The 20,232-nt window shown below is 47.1% G+C and overlaps 1 protein-coding gene and 1 non-coding gene across 2 annotated transcripts in view; both read left to right on the top strand.

Moving 5' to 3' along the window:
- Positions 1 to 11,504, top strand: part of Atp2a2 (ATPase sarcoplasmic/endoplasmic reticulum Ca2+ transporting 2) — a 44,225-nt gene extending 32,721 nt beyond the window's left edge. Inside the window, exons 12-20 of the mRNA XM_038344736.2 lie at positions 2,140 to 2,262; positions 2,342 to 2,560; positions 3,238 to 3,573; positions 4,237 to 4,457; positions 4,919 to 5,121; positions 6,199 to 6,284; positions 6,526 to 6,659; positions 7,263 to 7,380; positions 7,459 to 11,504. Coding sequence (XP_038200664.1) covers positions 2,140 to 2,262; positions 2,342 to 2,560; positions 3,238 to 3,573; positions 4,237 to 4,457; positions 4,919 to 5,121; positions 6,199 to 6,284; positions 6,526 to 6,659; positions 7,263 to 7,380; positions 7,459 to 7,731 — 1,713 coding nt within the window. The 3' untranslated portion in view covers positions 7,732 to 11,504. The remainder of the gene's footprint in view (positions 1 to 2,139; positions 2,263 to 2,341; positions 2,561 to 3,237; positions 3,574 to 4,236; positions 4,458 to 4,918; positions 5,122 to 6,198; positions 6,285 to 6,525; positions 6,660 to 7,262; positions 7,381 to 7,458) is intronic.
- Positions 11,505 to 14,901: 3,397 nt separating this feature from the next.
- Positions 14,902 to 15,028, top strand: LOC119825828. The gene has a single exon (XR_005287294.1).
- The last annotated feature ends 5,204 nt before the right edge of the window (positions 15,029 to 20,232 follow it).

Genomic DNA, 20,232 nt, shown 5'->3' with positions numbered 1-20,232 from the left:
GTAAAGTACTCTCAAGCCTATAATCCTAGCTCTTAGGAATCTATAATAAGTCCAGGAGGATTGCCATAGATTGTAGAGTAAGACTCTCATTAGACAAACATATTCAAATCACACCAAAACAAAAATCAAATCCCAGCAAATATTAGTAAATTGTCACAGGTATGTCACAAGGGTTACCTTCTCCAAGGAAGCTATGAGCAAGCTATCCTTGGTCCTGGCAAAACCCAGCCTCTCCTGCCTGCATTTCAGTTTCTGTCTCTGCTAGCTCCTCATCAGTGTAGAGAAAATAATTGTATGCTTTTCAAACTTAGAACTGTCCTTTGCCCTAAGTTTTCATTTGACATCACACTTGTTTACCTCGATGAAAAGAACTGTTGTTATGTGCCATCCTTTTCACTCCTGTGTTCTCAAACCCATCCCAATCAAGCTCTTACTCTATCTGTCCAGCAAAACCTCCTTTGAGTCCCTTATAACCTTGTGCTAAATCCAGGGGTTACGTTGTTTATATTTGTTAAATGTAATAAACAAGTCAACAATTACAGGTGTGGATTTTCAAGCTGAAGAGATAGCTCCTTGGTTAAGAGTACTGTCCGATCTTTTAGAGGGCCTGGATTTGATTCCCATCACCCACAGAGCAACTAAGGACTGTTTGTACCTCCTGTTCCAGAGGATCAGAGGTCCTCTTCTGGTCTGCATACACACGTGTGGTACACAGACATACATATAGGCAAAGCACTCACATATAAAATTAAATTGGGGGTAGGGGGATGTTGGAGAGATGTGGTTTAAGAGATCACTGACTTTTTCCAGAGGACCTGGGTTCAGTCAGTACCCAGCACCCATGCGGTAGCTCACAGCTACTGTAACTCCATTTCCAGGGCATCCATCCTTTTCTTTCATACAGACATGCATGGAGGCAAAACACCAATGTACATAAAATCATTTTTATTTTTATTTTTTTTTCAAAATATTTATTTATTTATTATGTATACAATATTCTGTCTGTGTGTATGCCTGCAGGTCAGAAGAGAGCACCAGACCCCATTACAGATGGTTGTGAGCCACCATGTGGTTGCTGGGAATTGAACTCAGGACCTTTGGAAGAACAGGCAATGCTCTTAACCTCTGAGCCATCTCTCCAGCCCATAAAATCATTTTTAAAAATTAAAAAACTAGAAATGTAGATTTCAACACATTATCGACCTAATGACTACTCAGATGGAAAAAATCAGTAATGATTTGAAACATATTTGTTGCTACTTGTTATCTTTCTTTTTTCTATTTTTTTTTTTTGTAGTTGTTTTGTTTTGTGAGGCATTGTTTGTCTATGTAGCCCTGTTGTCCTGAAAGTAGACCTGCCTGCTTCCACTTTTCTGCTGAGATTAAAGGCATGTGCTACCATTCAAGAATAGAAAATACTGCTGGTCTATGAAGCAGGGCTCAATAACTTAAATATAAACCCTCGAAATCATGAAGACTACAAAAAAAAAATCTTGTCAACTAACTCTGAGATTAAAATGGGCATTGGCAGCTATCGAGACCTCCCAGTATTATTTAGAATATTTAATTCATGGGTGGAAAAAAATAGCATGCCTGTTGTGGTTAACTTTACATGATATAACCTGCAGTCACTTGGTAAGGTGTTGTCAATGCAGAGTTGTCTAGATTAGCATTTAGGAGATCCTTAAGATAGGGTTTCTCTGTGTAACACCCCTGACTGTCCTAGAACTCACTCTGTAGACCAGGCTGGAACTCACTCTGCAGACCAGACTGGCCTCGAACTCATAGAAATCCATCTGCCTGCCTCTGCCTTCTGAGTGCTGGAATTAAAGGTGTGTGCCACCACCGCCCAGCATTCAGACAGTTCTTAATAGCCAGGGTTTAGCGCCCAACAGTGTCTTCCTGCACAGTTTTCTCTGTGGCATTCAGTATATAGTAGTGTTATGTTCTGCTCTGTTCCCATTTTATGAGGGTACGGACTTGCAGTTTTGTTCACTACTGTTTGTTCTGCCACAATCCCAAAGACCCACCACGATAAAGATATTTAAACAGGACTAGAGTTGTCATATGATGAGTGCCTAACGGGTGGAATGTCTAGAAATAGTGATCCAACAGTGATCCATCTCTGATCTTCTGCAGGTCATAAAACAGCTGATGAAGAAGGAATTTACTCTAGAGTTTTCACGTGATAGAAAATCAATGTCTGTCTATTGTACACCAAATAAACCAAGCCGGACATCCATGAGCAAGATGTTTGTGAAGGCAAGTACCATACAGACTGAGGCTTTCTCACCAGGTAAACAGGCAGATGCAGTTACTTACCTGAATCTCATATTCTCAGGGTGCTCCTGAAGGTGTCATTGACAGATGTACCCACATCCGAGTTGGAAGTACCAAGGTCCCCATGACTCCTGGTGTCAAACAGAAGATTATGTCTGTCGTTCGGGAGTGGGGCAGTGGCAGCGACACGCTGCGGTGCCTGGCTCTAGCCACTCATGACAACCCACTGAGGAGAGAGGAGATGCACCTGGAAGACTCAGCCAACTTCATCAAGTATGAGGTACCTGCACCAGCACAGTCACTGCCTAGCCTGTGCTGCCTCCAGGGGCAGATGTCCTGGGGAGGCTGTCTTTAGATTGTTGCTTCAGACAGAAAAAGGACTTATTTATTTATCTGCTTTCAGAGTAGACTAGTCAAGACAAGTTCAGGACAAGCCTATAAAGCTTAGTATCCATTAACAACTTATTTTACATTTTAAAAATATTTGTTAGGTATTGGTAAAAATACACAGGCTGAGATTTATTTCCACTTCCTCCATAGATCATAATTTTTGTCAGGGTTTGTAACAGTGAGAGTTTTGCTATGGCCCTGACACTGCCACTTCAACATATTGTTTTGGGTTTTTTTCCCTGGATACATTTCTTACAGAATGTGAGAGTTTAGACTAGAATAATTTGGTGACAAGGGTGAACTCTCTCAAAAATAATCGAGTGATGGTGTGTGTGGCTCAGTGGTAGAACACTGCTGAGCATGAGCAAACCCATGTTCAGTCCCGAGTTCTATCATGGAGGCGAACAGGTGGCAGACTGAGGTAGGAAGACTGCTGCAAGTGTCTATAGCACTAGATAGAGTGAGGCCTTGCTTCAGTCAAGGGCAAGCAGAAAGTTGTAGCAAGGGCAGCCAGGACTCTAAAGGTGGGATAAGCTGTTTGAACTCACAGTGTCTCTCTCACTTTAGACCAATCTGACTTTTGTTGGCTGTGTGGGCATGCTGGACCCTCCCAGGATCGAAGTGGCCTCTTCTGTGAAGCTGTGCCGGCAAGCAGGCATCCGTGTCATCATGATCACTGGGGACAACAAGGGCACTGCTGTGGCCATCTGTCGCCGCATTGGTATCTTTGGGCAGGATGAGGATGTGACATCAAAGGCTTTTACAGGACGGGAGTTTGATGAGCTCAGCCCCTCAGCCCAGAGAGATGCCTGCTTGAATGCCCGCTGTTTTGCTCGAGTTGAACCTTCCCACAAGTCTAAGATTGTTGAGTTCCTTCAGTCCTTTGATGAGATCACAGCTATGGTAAGATTTCAGACACGAGCAGTGGTTCACATGGCACAGAGAGAGTAGATCCATCTAGTGATGGTGCCTGTAATTCTGGCGCTAGGAGACTGAAACAAGCTAGGCTACCGAATGAAATCCAGTCTCTAAAAATAGAAGGTGTTTTGGGGTTTTTTGTTTGTTTGTGGGTTGGTTTTTTTTTTTGGTTTTTCAAGACAGGGTTTCTCTGCAGCTTTTTTTTTTTTTTATTTTTAAGATCCTGTCCTGGAACTAGCTCTTGTAGACCAGGCTGGCCTTGAACTCACAGAGATCCGCCTGCCTCTGCCTCCCGAGTGCTGGGATTAAAGGCACGCACCACCACCGCCCGGCTTGTTTGTTTGTGGTTTTAATCTATAAACAATATTTAGTATTTGAGTATGTTTCTGAAGTGTGTAAATGACCTTAAATTATGCGGCCATACCACAGATAGCTCTTGGGTTTTGAGTGTTGGTGTAAGACATTCCAAGCAGATATGCAATCCTCTTGGTTCTGCCTCTCTGGTGAGCTTACTGAACTGCTTTTACGTGTTCCTAGTAAAGGGTTTCGACACCAGCTACTGCTCTGTCCCATTTCCTTTTGCTGTCTGCCTCTGCCCAGCGGTGTGCCACATGGTGATGTCTGAATCAGTTGTGGCTTCCCTTTCAGACTGGTGATGGTGTGAATGACGCCCCTGCTCTGAAGAAATCTGAAATTGGCATTGCCATGGGTTCGGGTACTGCAGTGGCCAAGACTGCCTCTGAGATGGTCCTGGCAGATGACAACTTCTCCACCATCGTGGCTGCTGTAGAGGAGGGTCGCGCCATCTACAACAACATGAAGCAGTTCATCCGCTACCTCATCTCCTCCAACGTTGGGGAAGTGGTCTGGTGGGTGCCTGACTGGGACTGTGCTGTCTTTGAAGGCCAGGGCTGGGGTGTTGGGCTTTCTCAGTTTGCTGCTTCTGTTGTGGCAACTTTGGTTGTTAGCCTTAAGTGGAGAAAGGTCTCATGGTGCTTGTCTACAGCTGCTCAGTGTCTAGAGAATATTCCTTAACACAGGTATTAATCTGGGCATGGTGGCACACGCACTCTGGAGGCAGAGACGAGAAATAGAATTCCAGGCCAGCCTAGTCTACACAGAGAAACCCTGTCTTGCGGCGGGGGTGGGGTGGGTGGACTTAGTTTACCTCGGTAGTTTACAATCACAAAAGTCTTGGTCCTCTTTAGGTTTTAGAGTGAATGTTGATACATATGTTATATGTGTTGTTTGTGGTTTGGGGAGAGAGGAGGCTTCCATCGTTTCCCCCACGTCACTGAGTTCCTTCTCTTCTTCCCTTGGATGGAAATAGTATTTTCCTGACTGCGGCCCTTGGGTTTCCCGAGGCTTTGATTCCTGTCCAGCTCCTCTGGGTCAATCTGGTGACAGATGGTCTGCCTGCCACTGCGCTGGGGTTCAACCCTCCAGACCTAGACATCATGAACAAGCCACCCCGGAACCCAAAAGAACCGTTGATCAGTGGGTGGCTCTTTTTCCGTTACCTGGCTATTGGCTGTAAGTATAGTTGTTTGTTGTTCCTGTTGGGGGTGCCCTTTGGCAGTGCAGGTCACTGCAAAGCCTCCTCAGTCCTTTTTGAGCATCAAGACAGGTCAGGGCCCTTCCCTCTTTAGAGCTCCAGTCTGATATGAATGGATAATTACCACCAAGGGAACAAGTGGAGTCCACTAGCAGAGGCTAGTTCTGTGTTCAGTCACAGGGAAGCCAAGCTAGAGAAGTGAAACCACTGCCCTGGGATCCACAGGAAGACATTTTGTTTGCATAATGCATACACTGCTTTCGATTCAAAGAACACAGTGGTCTTGAGCAGCTTGTTTGCCAGTCTTCTGGCCTTGGTCTCATGAACCAGGTGACCTTTGGAGATCAGTTAGATTTTGGCTTTTGCAAAAACCTTCCTCCGTAGCTGGGTGGTGGCCCATGTCTGTAATCCCAGCACTCAGAAGACAGAGACAGGAGGATCGCTGAGTTTGAGGACAACGAGAGCTATTACACAGAGAAGTCCTGTCTTGAAAAAGCCAACACTACCCCAACCCCTGTCTGTAAAGGAGTTCCCCATCTATTGTCTTTTAACCAGCGCCCTGGGCACCCTTGTAATTTCCAGGTTAGCAAATATGTGTCTACAATTGGGTGATTGTGATCACAGGAGGTGGACACATTCTCACCTTTGCAATAGACTTTCTGAATTATAGTCTATGAGAAATGGCCTCTGCCTTAGACCAGTAGTTCCTTTGAAGGGTTCTGCTAGGCCAGGAATGAAACAAAGCAGCTACATAGGATCCAACAAGATCACATCAATTTACCTACAAATAGTGGTGTGTCCCCTCATGCTGAGTGTCCTAATAGGGAGTACCTGTACACCTGTGTCTTGGAGCTTGCTTTTTAGCTCTTGACATACTGTGCAGAGCCTGGCTTGAATTCAGCTTGAACTTTCCTTCACAAGCTCCAGAGATGCCTGGTTGCTTTAGAGCAGAAACACCCTGTCTGTGGTCAGCTGCTCTGGCCTCTGTGTTAACCTGCAGTGTACAGTGCTGTCCACAGCCTCTCGTGTGTAAGCACCGTCATGTTTCTTTCCAGGTTATGTAGGCGCTGCAACTGTAGGTGCTGCTGCATGGTGGTTCATCGCCGCTGATGGTGGTCCAAGAGTGTCCTTCTACCAGCTGGTATTAGCCAAATTTCTTTTTTTTTTTCTTTTCTGTGTAGTAGAGTGAATTCTTATAAGCCTTTGGTCTTTCTGTGGTGTGGGACCATCTTAGGGCTAAACAGGTAAACAGTTACCTCAGGCGGCTCTGAGACCCAGGCCTTTGCTGAGCTGTCCTCATGTTGGTGCTGGGGTATAGAACTGGGTATCTGGGTTAGGGAAGTTTATTGGCTGATGGAATGTGTTTGAACTTCTGTTTGCAGAGTCATTTTCTACAGTGTAAAGAGGACAACCCAGACTTCGATGGAGTGGATTGTGCAATCTTTGAGTCCCCATACCCAATGACAATGGCACTTTCTGTTCTAGTAACCATAGAGATGTGTAATGCCCTCAACAGGTCAGTAAGTCTTGTAGGCTGAGGGTTTATGGGTGGTCATGGCTGGTAAAGCTCTTCCTCCCAGAAAAGGATGGGGTTTTTTGTTTGTTTGTTTAATTTCTATTTTATGTGCATTGGTGTTTTGCCATGGGTGTCAGGACCCCTGGAACTGGAGTTACACACAGTTGTTACTTGCCATGTGGCTACTGGGAATTTACCCTGGTCTCTGGAAGAGCAGCCAGTGCTTGTAACCCCTCAGCCATCTGTAGCCCGAAAAGGACAGCTTTAAGCAAGTTCTTGCCACCACAAGCTCCTGCTATGGCAGGGTCTAAGAAAGGGACCAGTAGTCTCCGCTGTGCCTGTACCTCTGAGAAAACAAGAGGTTCCATCCAGCTGAGCCCACTGACAAAGTTTCCAAATGACTGTCTTTGACCATTGCTAGCAGCTTTGAGCCAGCTGAGATAGACCTGCTGCACTGAAGCCTACAGTTCTCCCCACTGCGGGGAATCCAGGTCTTAGAGTTCGGTTAGCGTGAGTTGCCAAAGCTGCCGTACTAACGAGCCCCCTTTGTGTCCCTGACATGAGCCTTGCATCTGGTAAAGTCATCTGTCTCCTGTCTTGTAGCTTGTCTGAAAACCAGTCCTTGCTGAGGATGCCCCCCTGGGAGAACATTTGGCTCGTGGGCTCCATCTGCTTGTCCATGTCACTTCACTTCCTGATCCTCTACGTGGAGCCTTTGCCAGTGAGTCGTCGTGGGCCCCAGGCTGGGTCTGGGCGGCTCCTCTGGCTCCAGAGACCTGACAGGCCTTCTTTGTCTCAGCTCATCTTCCAGATCACACCGCTGAACCTGACCCAGTGGCTGATGGTGCTGAAAATCTCCTTGCCTGTGATCCTCATGGACGAGACTCTCAAGTTTGTGGCCCGAAACTACCTGGAACCCGGTAAAGAGTGTGTGCAGCCTGCCACCAAATCCTCCTGCTCGCTGTCGGCATGCACCGATGGCATTTCGTGGCCGTTTGTGCTGCTCATTATGCCCCTGGTGGTCTGGGTCTACAGCACAGACACTAACTTTAGTGATATGTTCTGGTCTTGACTGACAGCGCTACATACAGAAGATGTTTAACTTAATCAATTAATTTTTTTTTATTGTTTAAAGCAACTGTCTATTTCTGCTGAATTTTCACATGAACATATTGGCTGGTGAAGGAGGTTTCATATTCTAGATTTTGTTTTGCTTTTTCTGACTCCAGTGGGACAAGATTTTCCTTTTTTTATACACATAATTAAAGTGTCCATTGACATGTACAGAGAACTAACACTATTTTATGCAGATATTTTTTTGTAGATGAAAAAGCATGTACAGTGTTGTGTTTAATACTCATACTTGTACAAAGACAGTTGAGCCAGCAGACATTGTCAGCAAATTAATTGGCAGCAGACTCTAGGAAATGAATGTGTGTGGTTTTTAAAAGAAAAAAAAAACTAAATAGCATGTATTGTGTCTTTTGCATGATTCTCTGGATTTAATTTGATATCACAGTCTAATTTTTATTCATAAGCCAATTTTTCTGCACTGAGCAGAGTCCTGCTACCTCAGTCAGTATTTTTGGTTTGCCACTTCCTGCACCCTCAGCCTCTGTCACCCCCAGCCCACCCCAGCCCGCTCGGCTTCTTCTGTAGGTCTGATGGTTCTGTTTACATCCGTCTTCACGAGAGGTTTGCCTGTTCTCGCTTGTGCAGAAAACATTGCTCCAGATTCAATCGACTGGGTTTCTGTCCTTTTGCCTAGTTTTTAAGGTTATTTATTTAAATGTCTAATGTATTTTATTGTAACAGACATTGTTTTTGCCAACATTGCCTATTCAGTGGCACTTCACAATCTAGTTTAAAAGAAAAATAAAACATTTTAAATGGACAGAGAAAAATAACTGTCTTGTTCTTAATGGCCTGCCTTGAACTATCTATAATCAGTTCAAATTTCTCAGCTTAGAGCCTTAGTTTTCCTGTTCCTGAGGGGAAGGATCCTGTTCTGCTGCATAGTAGGATTTTATTTATAATGTATAGGCACGATCTGTCATGTGATATACATTTATGCAAGTTTCTGCTGGCCTGTTGTATGTAGCCTGGTGTAAGGGCAAGTGTGTGTGTGTGTGTGTGTGTGTGTGTGTATGTTTTGTAAAAATCTGTAAATAGCACATGACCAAATGAACATATTGTATAGAACTATTTTTATTTGAATGTGGCACTAACCACCACCACGACTCTGATGAACGTTTGCGCATGTTCAAGGTCAGTCTTAACGGCAGTGTGAGTCATTAACAGTCCTAACTGTGGTGTTTTCCTCCAATGCCTTCCAACATCCATCAACTAACGTGAGTATCTTCTCTATGGGATTGGGGTGCTGTGGCCTGTGTACAGGTGATGCCACTGAATGAGATGGCCCCTGTTGCTAGTGGGCTGCATGGCTCCTGTGCCCACCAGGCAGCCACTTCGTAAGGAAATAGGGATGCTAGCTGCTCACTACACAGACTCCAGCATAAACACTACCCAGGACAATGATTTTTGTGAGTTGTGGGTAAGAGGCTCTTGTGACTGGGCTGACCTCAAGCTGAAGGAGCTGTGCCACCTCTAGTGCCAAACAGACCTTACACAAAAATGTCCCAAAGCTTTGGATTTTCACTGGTTGCAGATAGATAACTGATTATATAGGAAATTTTGTCACCTTTATAGGATATGTCTTAGTGAGAGTGGCCATTAAAACAGCCTCCTGGTATGAACTAGCTCTTAGTTGCACGTGGCAGAGAGGCAAGCAAGAGAAAGTGCCTGGCTCTAAAGGAACACAGCAACTGACCCTTGAGTTCAAGTGATACCTCTGGGTGCTGCAGGAAGTAATGATTCTCAGGAAAAAGGCAACTTTTTTTTTTTTTTTTGCCATTTTTGGATGTCATAAGTGTTATAATGATTGAGTGGATCAAACACAGAAGTGCAGCTGAGCAGGACAGATGGTTAGAGCCCTGAGAGACCGAGTCAGTCAGCTCATCCTCCCGTGGTTCCTTGGATCCTCGGTTAGATGACGTCTACAAATATGTTCGCGTCCTTGATGGTACTGTGGGTCCTTAACATCCACAGAGACTATTTGGGCAACCAGTTCATCACTAACAGATGAACAGTTTAGATCACTGCTGCCCTGAGTCAGGAATACTTGGTACCAGGGCCAACAGCATAGTCCCAGCCCACAGACAGCCTTACTCTCAGCCAGCACCTTCAAGAAGGGACAGCAGTACGTGGATGGGCAATGCTGCCCTCAACCCAACAGAACAGTCTAGCATGGAACTCAGCTTTGAGGTTTTCTTGAGTAACCTCTTGGTACAGCTGTATCAAAGGTTCAGCCCTGCAGCCCACTCAGCAAAATGCAGGTGATGCATTCCCCAGAAGCTAGGGCGCTGCCAGGGCTGGGGAAGGCCCGCCACCTCACAGCAACTGTACCATAGATAGATAGCATCCTTAAACTCGGGTCTCAGCCCACAGTGTCACAGACCTCAGGAACATCTAAGACCAGCACTGGCTCAGTGCCTACAGTGCCCATAAGCCAAGAGGCAGAGGCATGGTTGCCCTTTGCCATGCATGAGCTCCCAAAATTCCTCAAGAGCAACCTTTGCAGTTGAAAAAGCCTTCCAACCTTTCAACTGAGCCTGCAGCCCAGGACTGCTGTCCTGGAGAACAGGGAGGGAGCAGGAAGGCCTTCCCCCACCTGGTGCCATGCACTCACTCTGCTCCACCTGCCTCACTCTGCATGGCTACTGAGATCTCCGCTCCCACTGCCCTCATACCTGACACGCCTTACAGTTTCTGCCTTGTGGGGCTTTGTTAGGAGCTGGCGGCAGCAGGAAGCACAAGGGCAGTCACCAAGCCACTGCTAGATATGGCGGGCAGCACCTCAGGACACTTAGTTAGAAATGCTGGTCTTGCATCTAGACCAAATGCAGTGTTCTTTCTGTCTGTCCCTGTTGGTGTGTCTTGGGAAGTTGTTCTAACATTGCTCTATATTTTAAGAAGCTGATTTCCTCTCTCTTTCCTTTTCAGCAATACTGGAGTAACCGCTTCCTAAACCATTTGCAGAAATGTAAGGGTGTTCGGGTGCGTGCATGTGCGTTGTTAGCAACACATCTACCAGCCCTCTGCATGACTGATGTTGGGGAAAAGAAAACTAGAAACAGTTCCCAACTCACTGTGTGATGTGGAGGAAATGTGTATTACCAGTGGGGTTTTAGCTGTTTAATCAAAATAATAACGTGTACAATTTAGCATAAAGAATCAGAGAGCCTCTCCAGAGAAGTTTGGTTTCTTTGCTGAAAGAAGAATGAGGTTCTGAAACCTTATCCAAGAATAGAAGCCATCAGCCAAGTCTCCATATTTCTCTACAGAATGTCATAGCCTCTATAGCTGTATGATAATTGTAATGCATGCCTTCAGTTGTAAGCAGCCAGATTGCTCTACAGTGACATTGAAACATGCTTTCTAATTGGCCCTGTACAGTTTGCTTATTTATAAATTCAATTAAAACACTACCGCTGTTGAATGGTTACAAACATAGGCCTCCGGTCCTAACTTCAGTTGTTTTTTGGGTGTGCAGCCAGCTGTTTCACACTGTATTAATGTAATTTATTTAATGAACTCAGAAGCAGTAGACAGATGTTGGTGCGATACAAGTATTGTGTGCATTTATTGTAATAAAGTGCTCAGCGTCAGCTCACAGCTTCTCACGGCGCATGTTTGACTGTAGACTGGAAATAGAGTTCAGTTTCTCTCTGTGCTAGTAACAGACATGATTTCAGGTAAATAAATCTATTCTACGATAAACCCTCAGCGCAGCAGTGGCTGTTTTTATAGGAGGGTGGGGATGGGCGCCAAGGTCCCTCCTGTCAGACTAGTACTCAACCAGGAGGGAAGCAGAGTGTATGTCACTCAGCAGAAAACGGGCCTCATTGTTTCTCAGAGTAGGAAGAGGAGACTGCACACATGACCAGCCTCACCTGCCTGACTGCAAAGCAACCATGCAGTCACCTTCTGAGACAGCAGTCAAGTAGACCTGAACGGATCCAGAATTCATCCCTTTTTTAAAAGCTTGGAGTGAGCCCATTCCCTAAAATGGTCTTTACTCATTCCTTGATGTCACCTAGCAGAAAACTTAGCTCCTGAAACACAGGAGAACCCCTTGACAACAATGAATACCAAAGGCCAGCAAGATGGTTCAGCAGGTAAAGCATTTGCCACGTAAGCCTGAAGTTTGATTCCCAGAACCAGTGGTAGAAAGAACTGACTCCATCACGAAGTTGTCCCCTAATCTCCACACATGCCCACATTCAGGATAATGAACCTGGAAGTATTTGTGACTAAAGCTTCAGAACAACAATATTACTGTCACCACCAAATAAGACTCAAGAAATTTCTCCAAATGAGCAAAGACAGTCTTGCTATGCAGTCTAAGGTGACTTGGAACTCTACCTGCCTCTGCCTCCTGAGTGCTAGGTGTGTGCATCATGGCTGCCAGCACAAACAGCCATCCTGTTCTAGTAACATTTAATAACTTCAAATTACAGATGTTGAGGATAATGAGTTTTGTTTGTTTTTCGAGACCGGGTGAGGATAATGGTTTTTATTCTAATAGGTTCATTCTAACATGGGAGCAAATGAGGAAGTGTGTCAATAAGTTAGTGTACTGTCTTGTGGGGCCACTTAAGCTCAGTGTGTTGTTGGCCAAAAGAAACTCTCATATCCTTAGACTCAATCTAGTGCAAATGTATTGGAAGATTGTAAAGCCCAAACTACATTCTGGGAGAAAAATGCTATACCCATACCCTTTTAACTGTTCCCTGTCAGATCTGTCCGCTGTGTACCTCCATAGTTTGTGGAAAGCAGTGTCCCTTGGAGAAGAACTGGACCCAGCAGGTACACTCTAGGCCCCCAGGAAAGCCTCACAGAAAGAGCTACAACACTGTCTGTAGGACAGAAGTAAAGCTGCAAGAAGCTTGGAGCAGACAAACCAGATTGAGTCAGAGCTCAGGGTCAACCCAGACCCAATGCCCAAAGCTCTAGGGCTCGACACAAAGCCTCTCACCACCTTAAAGTTTTCTAAATACAAAGAGGAAACTTGGCCTTTCTTGGCATGACCTGGACCCCTGGGAGAGAGACAAAATCTGTACATTTCATCCTAGATTAGATTAGAATCTACACTCCAGAGTCAAGAAAACAGGTTTCTCATACACTGAACAGAGAACCAGCCTCTATACTGGTGTAACAAGTATGTGCCACATCTGACCAATCTTTTGGGGGTTTCTCTTTATCTCTGCACCCCAGTTCTTTTGTTTCATTTTGTTTTTCAGTCTCAGACTGTGGCTCAGGTTAGCCTGGAACTCTATAGAATCCAGGCTGCCCCTGCCTGGATTCAGAACTCAGATCTGTCTGCCCATCACCTGGCCCCAGTTTTCTCTTTTTTAATCTTTATGTATGTATGTATGTATGTATGTATGTATGTATGTATGTATGTATACAGTGTTCTGCCTGCACATGTCTCTGCAGGCCAGAAGAGGGCACCAGATCTCATTATAGATGGTTGTGAGCCACCGTGTGGGTCCTGGGAATTGAACTCAGGTCCTCTGAGCCATCTCTCCAGGCCTCTCAGACCACTTTCCATGGCAGGTTCCAAACAGGAAGCTGCCTACAGTAAGGCAGTGCTCAGCGCCATACAGACAGGTATATCAAAGGACACGGGACCAACCGCACTGTAGAGTGCTGAAGCCTCAGGTTGGCATTGGTGTGAACAAAGGGCTAAAGGGGGCAGGGTCTGAGAGCTGCAGAGCTCAGGTCCTCCCCTCAACAGGCTCAGCAGTGAAGACTGTCCCTCCCAAAGGAGACTGGACAGTGTGGATGGAGCACACACCAGGCAAGCAGGTTGAACACAGTGCTGGTGGCATCCTGAGGCAGGCACCTTTGATCCCCTAGAATGCTTCACACCTCAGACCAGTTACTAGAAGCACACCTGACAAGACTCGAGAATCCTGATGAGCACCCTGGAACTTTGGATGAACTTTGAATGTCCAAAATTCAACGAATGTGTAATAGAAAGGTGGTCACCCAAACCACAGACTTGACAGTGGGGGTGACATCAGAGACAGATCAGCAACAAATCAACCAGGATGCAGCAGGGGCCACAGGGACAGATGGGTGCATGTGGAGATGTGTCCTTTGAAGAAACTCAGTGCTGAGACTCAATAAACTGCAGAGTACAGGGAATCTGGGTTACATATGGCTGGGAGGGCGTTTTGCAGGAATGACAGTGAAGCCGCCAGGGAAGACTGCACAGAGCTTATAAAGAATTGAGGTGACAAGGCATTTCACACAGACCTGAAATGGGTAACTCCATTTGGGACAGGACGAGATGGACTTGAGGTAGACCTGACACCTGTCATCCAGGTCAGTCCTGGACATACGAGTGTGTTGCTGTCCTAAGGAGCTGCTGAGATCAGAAGCAGCTGCAGCAAGGGATGAAACAGCAGGAAAGATGTAGTGGAAATTTGCCTCTGAACTCCCGGACAAGCCAGGTGTCACTAAAACCTACCTGCCCACTGTTTCTGTGCAGAGCCCCCAGCACTGCTTCCAGAAAGGCCAACCATGCTCCAGAGGAGAAGAATGATTGTTTCTCCATGATAATTAGAACCAGCTATAACGTGTAAGAGGAAACATGCTCAACTTCTCAATCTGTAGCCACTATTAGTCCAGCTAAGTGTAGTGGACTTAGGTAGAGGTGGTACGGCTCTACCACTATACTTCTTTTCTACGTACAAATGACAGTTAGGGATCGATGTTGGCAGCCAGGCATAGTGGCTCACACCTTTAATCCCACCACTCAAGAGGCACAGGCAGGAGGATCTCAGTGAGTAAGGCCAGCCTAATCTACATGGTAAGTTCCAGAACAACCAAGGCTATGTAGAAAGACCTGAGAACACGAGTGTTCCCAGCCAGAGTCACAGAAGATACCCAAGTGGGTCTCGGGGTTTTTGTATTCCAGGTTGGCCTCAAATTTGCTATATAACTGACGATGATCTCGAACTTCTCCTTCCCAAATGCTGAGAATCACAGGACTCACCCAACAACATTTTCACTTCACTGCTTGTGTGGGCGGTGGTGGCGCAGCCTTTAACCCCAGCACTCAGGAGGCAGAGGCGACTCTACAGAGTGAGATCCTGTATCTAAAAATAAATCAACTGGAGGACCAAGAAGGCTGAGTCTGATGAAGCAAGACTTTGCTGATACACTCCTCCTAGACAAAAGGGTGGAGAGAACAGCCCTTACTGGAGAAAACCACAGGCTGACAGTACTACCCAACATTAAAAAAATAAATAAATAAAAATAAATCAAGAGAGAAAGAAAACACTGTGAACTCCCCAGGAAGTGCTAGGCCTGGACTCACTGGCAGGGTGCTCTATGGCCTTGACCTGGGAAGTAGCAGGTCCATTGTGCCCTCTGATGATATAAGAGCAATGGGTCAGGGAGATGGCTCAGAGGTTAAGAGCACTGACTGCTCTTCCAGAGGACCTGGGTTCAATTCCCAGCACCCACATGGCCGTTCACAACCATCTATAACTTCAGTTTCATGAGACCCAACATCCATGGCAAAACACCAAAGTAAATAAAAATAAATTTAAAAAGGAGTGATGCCCACTGTCTGGCACCATCCTCTCGACTCCATCAGGGCGGATTCTTGCTCTCTGGTTCCCAGCTAGCTCCTGAGGTAAATCCAAGCTGTCTGTGGGATGACAGAGGCAGTACTTTGTGCTGAGAGATTGGTGGAGTAGATGGAAACTCGGTTTCTACAGGCCTTGGTCTGGCTAAACCAGACAGCACCAATCATACAAGAGAAATCTGAGCCTGTCTGAAAGCAGGAGGGTAATCATGTCCGCCGGAGCCTGAGCCTCAAAGGACCAGCCACAATGCTCTAGCTGGGGGCTCCAGGATGTACTGACTGGGATGTCTGGGACAGGCCAAGGCCCTGAAGCCTCATCCCACATGCAGAGTCAGTCCAGGAGTCACCCCTCAACCTTCAACAAAGTGGTCTATTTAGCAAAGGGAAGGAGCTCCCCCAAGGCAGAGCTGGGCACAAGGAATTTTCCTGAGCCCCCAGGCCTGAGAGAACAGTTGTCACTCCCAGCTGGCATTTAAGGCTGGGTCCTGGTTCACCCCTAATCTAATGCTCAAGAACGAGTATTAGAGAATGAGGGGACAGCTGGGAGGGGGCACGAATGGGAAAGGGCCAGCCTGGGCTACAGATTATTACAGTCTGAACAGTTGGCCAGCCTCCCTGGAAAGTTCCAAGGATTACTCCACTCCACTCTGCGACATCCTGCTAGGAATTTACCCAAAGAAGGAAAAGCTGGGAGCTAAGAGAAGCCGCCAGAGGGGTGTTTATAGACAGACTCGGAAGACCTAAGTGGCAGGAGCACCAGTCTCAGGATGACAGCCCCATGGCCAGGAGGGCTGGCAGCCTGAATGCAGCAAGACTGAGCATGAGGGCTGCTCAGAGGACAGGGCTAGAGCACCTGGGGGTGGGGGGAGCTGCATCAGCTGGAGGATGGCAGCCATGAGCCAGTGAACATTCTACTCAGGGAGTCACAGCATGTGACCTCAGGGTTGAACAGCAATGTGATGCCAAAGGGAGCTGAACCAGTGCCAGGCCAGAAGCCTACAGAGTTATAGGGCTAACATGACATGGTAGATATGGCCAGACATTGAATGCCTTGTGAACCCCAGGTCAGGGAAGGTTCTAGTCTATCACCTGAGAGCGGATGCCAACATCCACGATGCCCTCATGGCACACTGCAGTCCACAAGAATGTGACCTTCTTGTGCCCTGGGACTATTGGGTCGGGTCAGAAACAGTGTCTGACATCTCAGACACAGACTAGACTCAAGAAAAGCATCCACCAACAGCTAAGGGCATGCAGGGGCTCTGCACACCATGTGATGAATGTGTCCAGCCTATGAGACCCAGGCCCAGCAGAGCCTGAGTTTTCATTTCATACAAAGTGTGCCATACACAGACGGTTCATTTCATAGACTGTGAATAGCTTATACCCATTTTTCAAAGCATTTCACTGGCAGGAACTACATTCTTGTGTACCAGCTATGCATCCCTAGCTGCAGCTCTCGCCCACTCAGCCATGCATTCCCTGCTGCAGCAGTTCTACCCTGCCTAGTGTGAGGAACTTGACTCTTCCAGGTGCTTGAGATGAGTAGAAGCAACTGTCTGCCCTGTGACTGGCGGCTTCTTTCATCTAGCAGAACATTCTTAAAGTGCATTCATGTTTTCAGTTTTGTGGTTGCATGACAATCTTAGCTGGACCACATTCTATGTATGCATTCTTCACTGGAAGCCTGGGTTGTTCCCACCTCTTGTCAATTGTGAACACAGACGTGCAGTCCCTGTCTGGGTGCCCCTTTCATCCTTTGGACATCTCCCAAAAGTAGAATGGTGGAGCAAGGGGCTGCCACAACTCTGGATCTACCAGAACTTTCCACATGGCCACACTTTTTTCTTTTTTAATGATTTATTTTCTTTGTATGTGCATTGGAGTTTTGCCTGCATGTATGCCTGTGTGAGGTTGTCAGATCCTGGAGGTACAGGTTGGAAGTTGTCATGTACATGCTGGGAATTGATCCGGATCCTTAGAGCAGCCAGTGCTCTTAACCTCTGAGCCAACTCTCAGCATGCCCACACTTCTTACATCCCAACAGACTGATACACTTTCTATTGATGGTCACTAAGGCAGGCAATCGGTAGGGTTCTGGAATCTTCCTGGCTTTGTTGATGTGTGCTTTGTAACATAAACTCTCTCCCCTGCTAATGACAAACATTTCCTGTAGTCTAGGAAAACCCCATGCCCTTGCCCTGTCTACTGCTGGTCAGGCCTGGAGGGAGCTTGACAGAAGCCAGCCTTTGTGCCCTTCCTCCTCCCCGAGAGAGGTGGCAGCTGATGCCTCACCTTCTGCCTCAGGGGAGGGAGGCCTCCCTCTGTGTAATGTGGAAAGCCTGAGCAAGGTGCTTACCTCAGCAGCTTCCCCAGAGGCCATGGTGAGCTGTCTGTCCAGTCTGGCCTCAGTATCTGACATCAGCAGCTGATGTGGCCCTTGAGAACTGGTCTCGGCAGTCCTCACAATGAGCACGTTGAGTCTGTGCTGGCAGGAGCAGTGTGATGCTACTGGCCCGGGCCTGTCTTAGGTGAGCCAGGTTTAGGCTGTAAGACCCAGATGCCACAGGTAAGGCCAGTTAAGGCCCATTCTTCCCACTCACAGGTGTCTACAGGGTGGAGCTCCAGGACCTCTCTGAAGTCAGCCTCAAGTCCAACAAGCCTGCCAAAACCAAGAAGTTGGGCAGAACAAAGATGACCACGCCCCAGGTCAGGGTTCCAGATCCCAGTCTACAGCAGAGAACCATGCCCAAGCGTGAGGCTGGCTAGATGGCTGGTTTTGTGTGCCAGAGGAAGGTTCAGAAACAGGTGTGTGGCTGCCATGGGTTCTGTGGGTGGACCACATGTACCAGGCCACTGGGTTCAGCAGGGACTTGGCAATAGAGAGGCCCATGGGCAGGGCAGGGCTACAGTCCCCACCAGGAAGGACTAGTGGCTGACAGCTCCTCAGCACCTGCGGTTTTAATAAGGACCCTCATAGGATCATAGGTTTGAGTGCTCAGTCACCAGGAAGAGGCACCATTTGAAAGGGTCAGAAGGATTAGGAGGTGTGTGGCCTTGGAAGTAGAGTTTCAGAATGGGCAGTGGGTTCTGAGGCTTCAAAAACCCATGCTAGGCCCAAGCTTGCTCTATGGATCAGGATGTTGTTCTCCAGAACTGCTGGTTACACAGCAAGATCTGTCTCAAAAGACACAAGATAATAAAACAGGCCAAGTCTCCTCAAAGTCTCCATGACCTCAGCCTGTGCGTACTACCTGCCCTGAGCCATTTCTGAGGCACAACAGGCTCAGTGCCTGCCTACACGCTACCATGTTCCCCATGATGAGAGTGAACTAAACATCTGAAACTCTAAGCGAGCCCTCAATTAAATGTTTTCTTTCAATAAGAGTTGCCAGTGGTGGCGCATGTCTTTAATTCCAGCACTTGGGAGGCAGAGGTAGGTGGATCTCTGTGCGTTTGATGTCTACAAGAGTTAGTTCCAGGACAGGCTCCAAAGCTACAGAGAAACCCTGTCTCAAAAAAAAAAAAAAAGCAAACAAAAAGAGTTGCTGTAGTCATGGTGTCTCTTCACAGCCAGAAGATAAGATAGCGTTATGCCGGGGTCTCCTGCTTGCTGAATCCTAAGCCTGGGAAGCTGCAGAGGTAAGCACCCAGAGCAACTGCCCCCACACTTGGATGAGGAGTAACAAGAGTTTAGCATAAACACTTCACCCCAGCTATGACATGCTGATGCCACAAGGTCCCTGTGGGGAACCGTGTGTGTTTAAGGCTCATTGCCACTCAGGTTGCTTGGATTCCCAGCAAGCAGTTCAAGTGGACAGTCACAGGGCTCCCAATCCTGATGTTCTGTAGTGAAAGTGTCAGAGTCAACACTCCATCCTTTGAAAGGGCCAAATGTCTTTGTTCCTAGAAGTGCTTCCAAACCATGTGGTGGCTACACTCCTTCCACATCAGCCCAAGGTTGGACCTGAGATGGAGAGTCACACTGGCCCGGAGGCTCCCTGCAGCATGGGAGGCATGTAAGAAGGGAAGAGTTCCAGGACACTGAAGGGAGCTGGAGAACTATCTGACCTGTGCGAATCCAGCCTGACATGAAGACAGGAGGGGGACCGGGCTCAAGTTATGATCAAAGGGTTTTGTCTTCTCTTTCAGCACTGACTGGCCACGCCAGGAAAAGCACCACTCACAGCTGCCTATGAAATGGCTCAGGGCAGGGAGTGAGCACAGGCTGAGGCTCACACTGAGACATTTTCATGAGACTTGGTCCATTTCACTTGCCATGTATCTTGAGTCATGTATCTTGTTGTGTAGGCCAGCATGTGTAGAACTGTCATGCCTCTGCCTCCTAAATGCAAGACTCCAGTATATGTCACCACCAGGCTGCTCTGGCTGCTTTCCACTACTGATGGATGCTCTGAATTTGACTACTGTACATTTACAATGAATCTTCTACTTGGTTTTGTGAGCCAGGGTTTTTCTGTGTAACAGCCCTAGTTGTCCTAGAACTAGCTCTTGTAGACCAGGCTGGCCTGGAATCACAGAGATCCGCCTGCCCCGCTTCCCGAGTGCTGGGATTAAAGGCGTGCGCCACCACTGGCACAATGAATCTTTCATGTGCTCATGCACCTTGGTCTGCACCTTGAAAGGCATCCACCTGCAGAACCAGGAGGGAGGATGAGGCAACTTCTTCCCAGTAGCTGAGTGGCACTTTCGGCTGCTCCAGGACAGATGCTGAAATCAGACCCTGACCTCGGGCCTCTGAGAGCCAGGTGACCCTGTGTGAAGGGTTCAGGGTTCTGGCTCCAAACGCATAGGAGAAGGGGGTGTATTTATGGCAAACTGTTGCAGGGT

This window comes from Arvicola amphibius, chromosome 10, assembly GCF_903992535.2.
Source record: "Arvicola amphibius chromosome 10, mArvAmp1.2, whole genome shotgun sequence".
In the NCBI taxonomy this organism is placed as follows: domain Eukaryota; kingdom Metazoa; phylum Chordata; class Mammalia; order Rodentia; family Cricetidae; genus Arvicola; species Arvicola amphibius.
The sequence above is the reverse complement of the archived record's forward strand: the minus strand, read 5'-3'. Positions and strand labels throughout refer to the sequence as shown.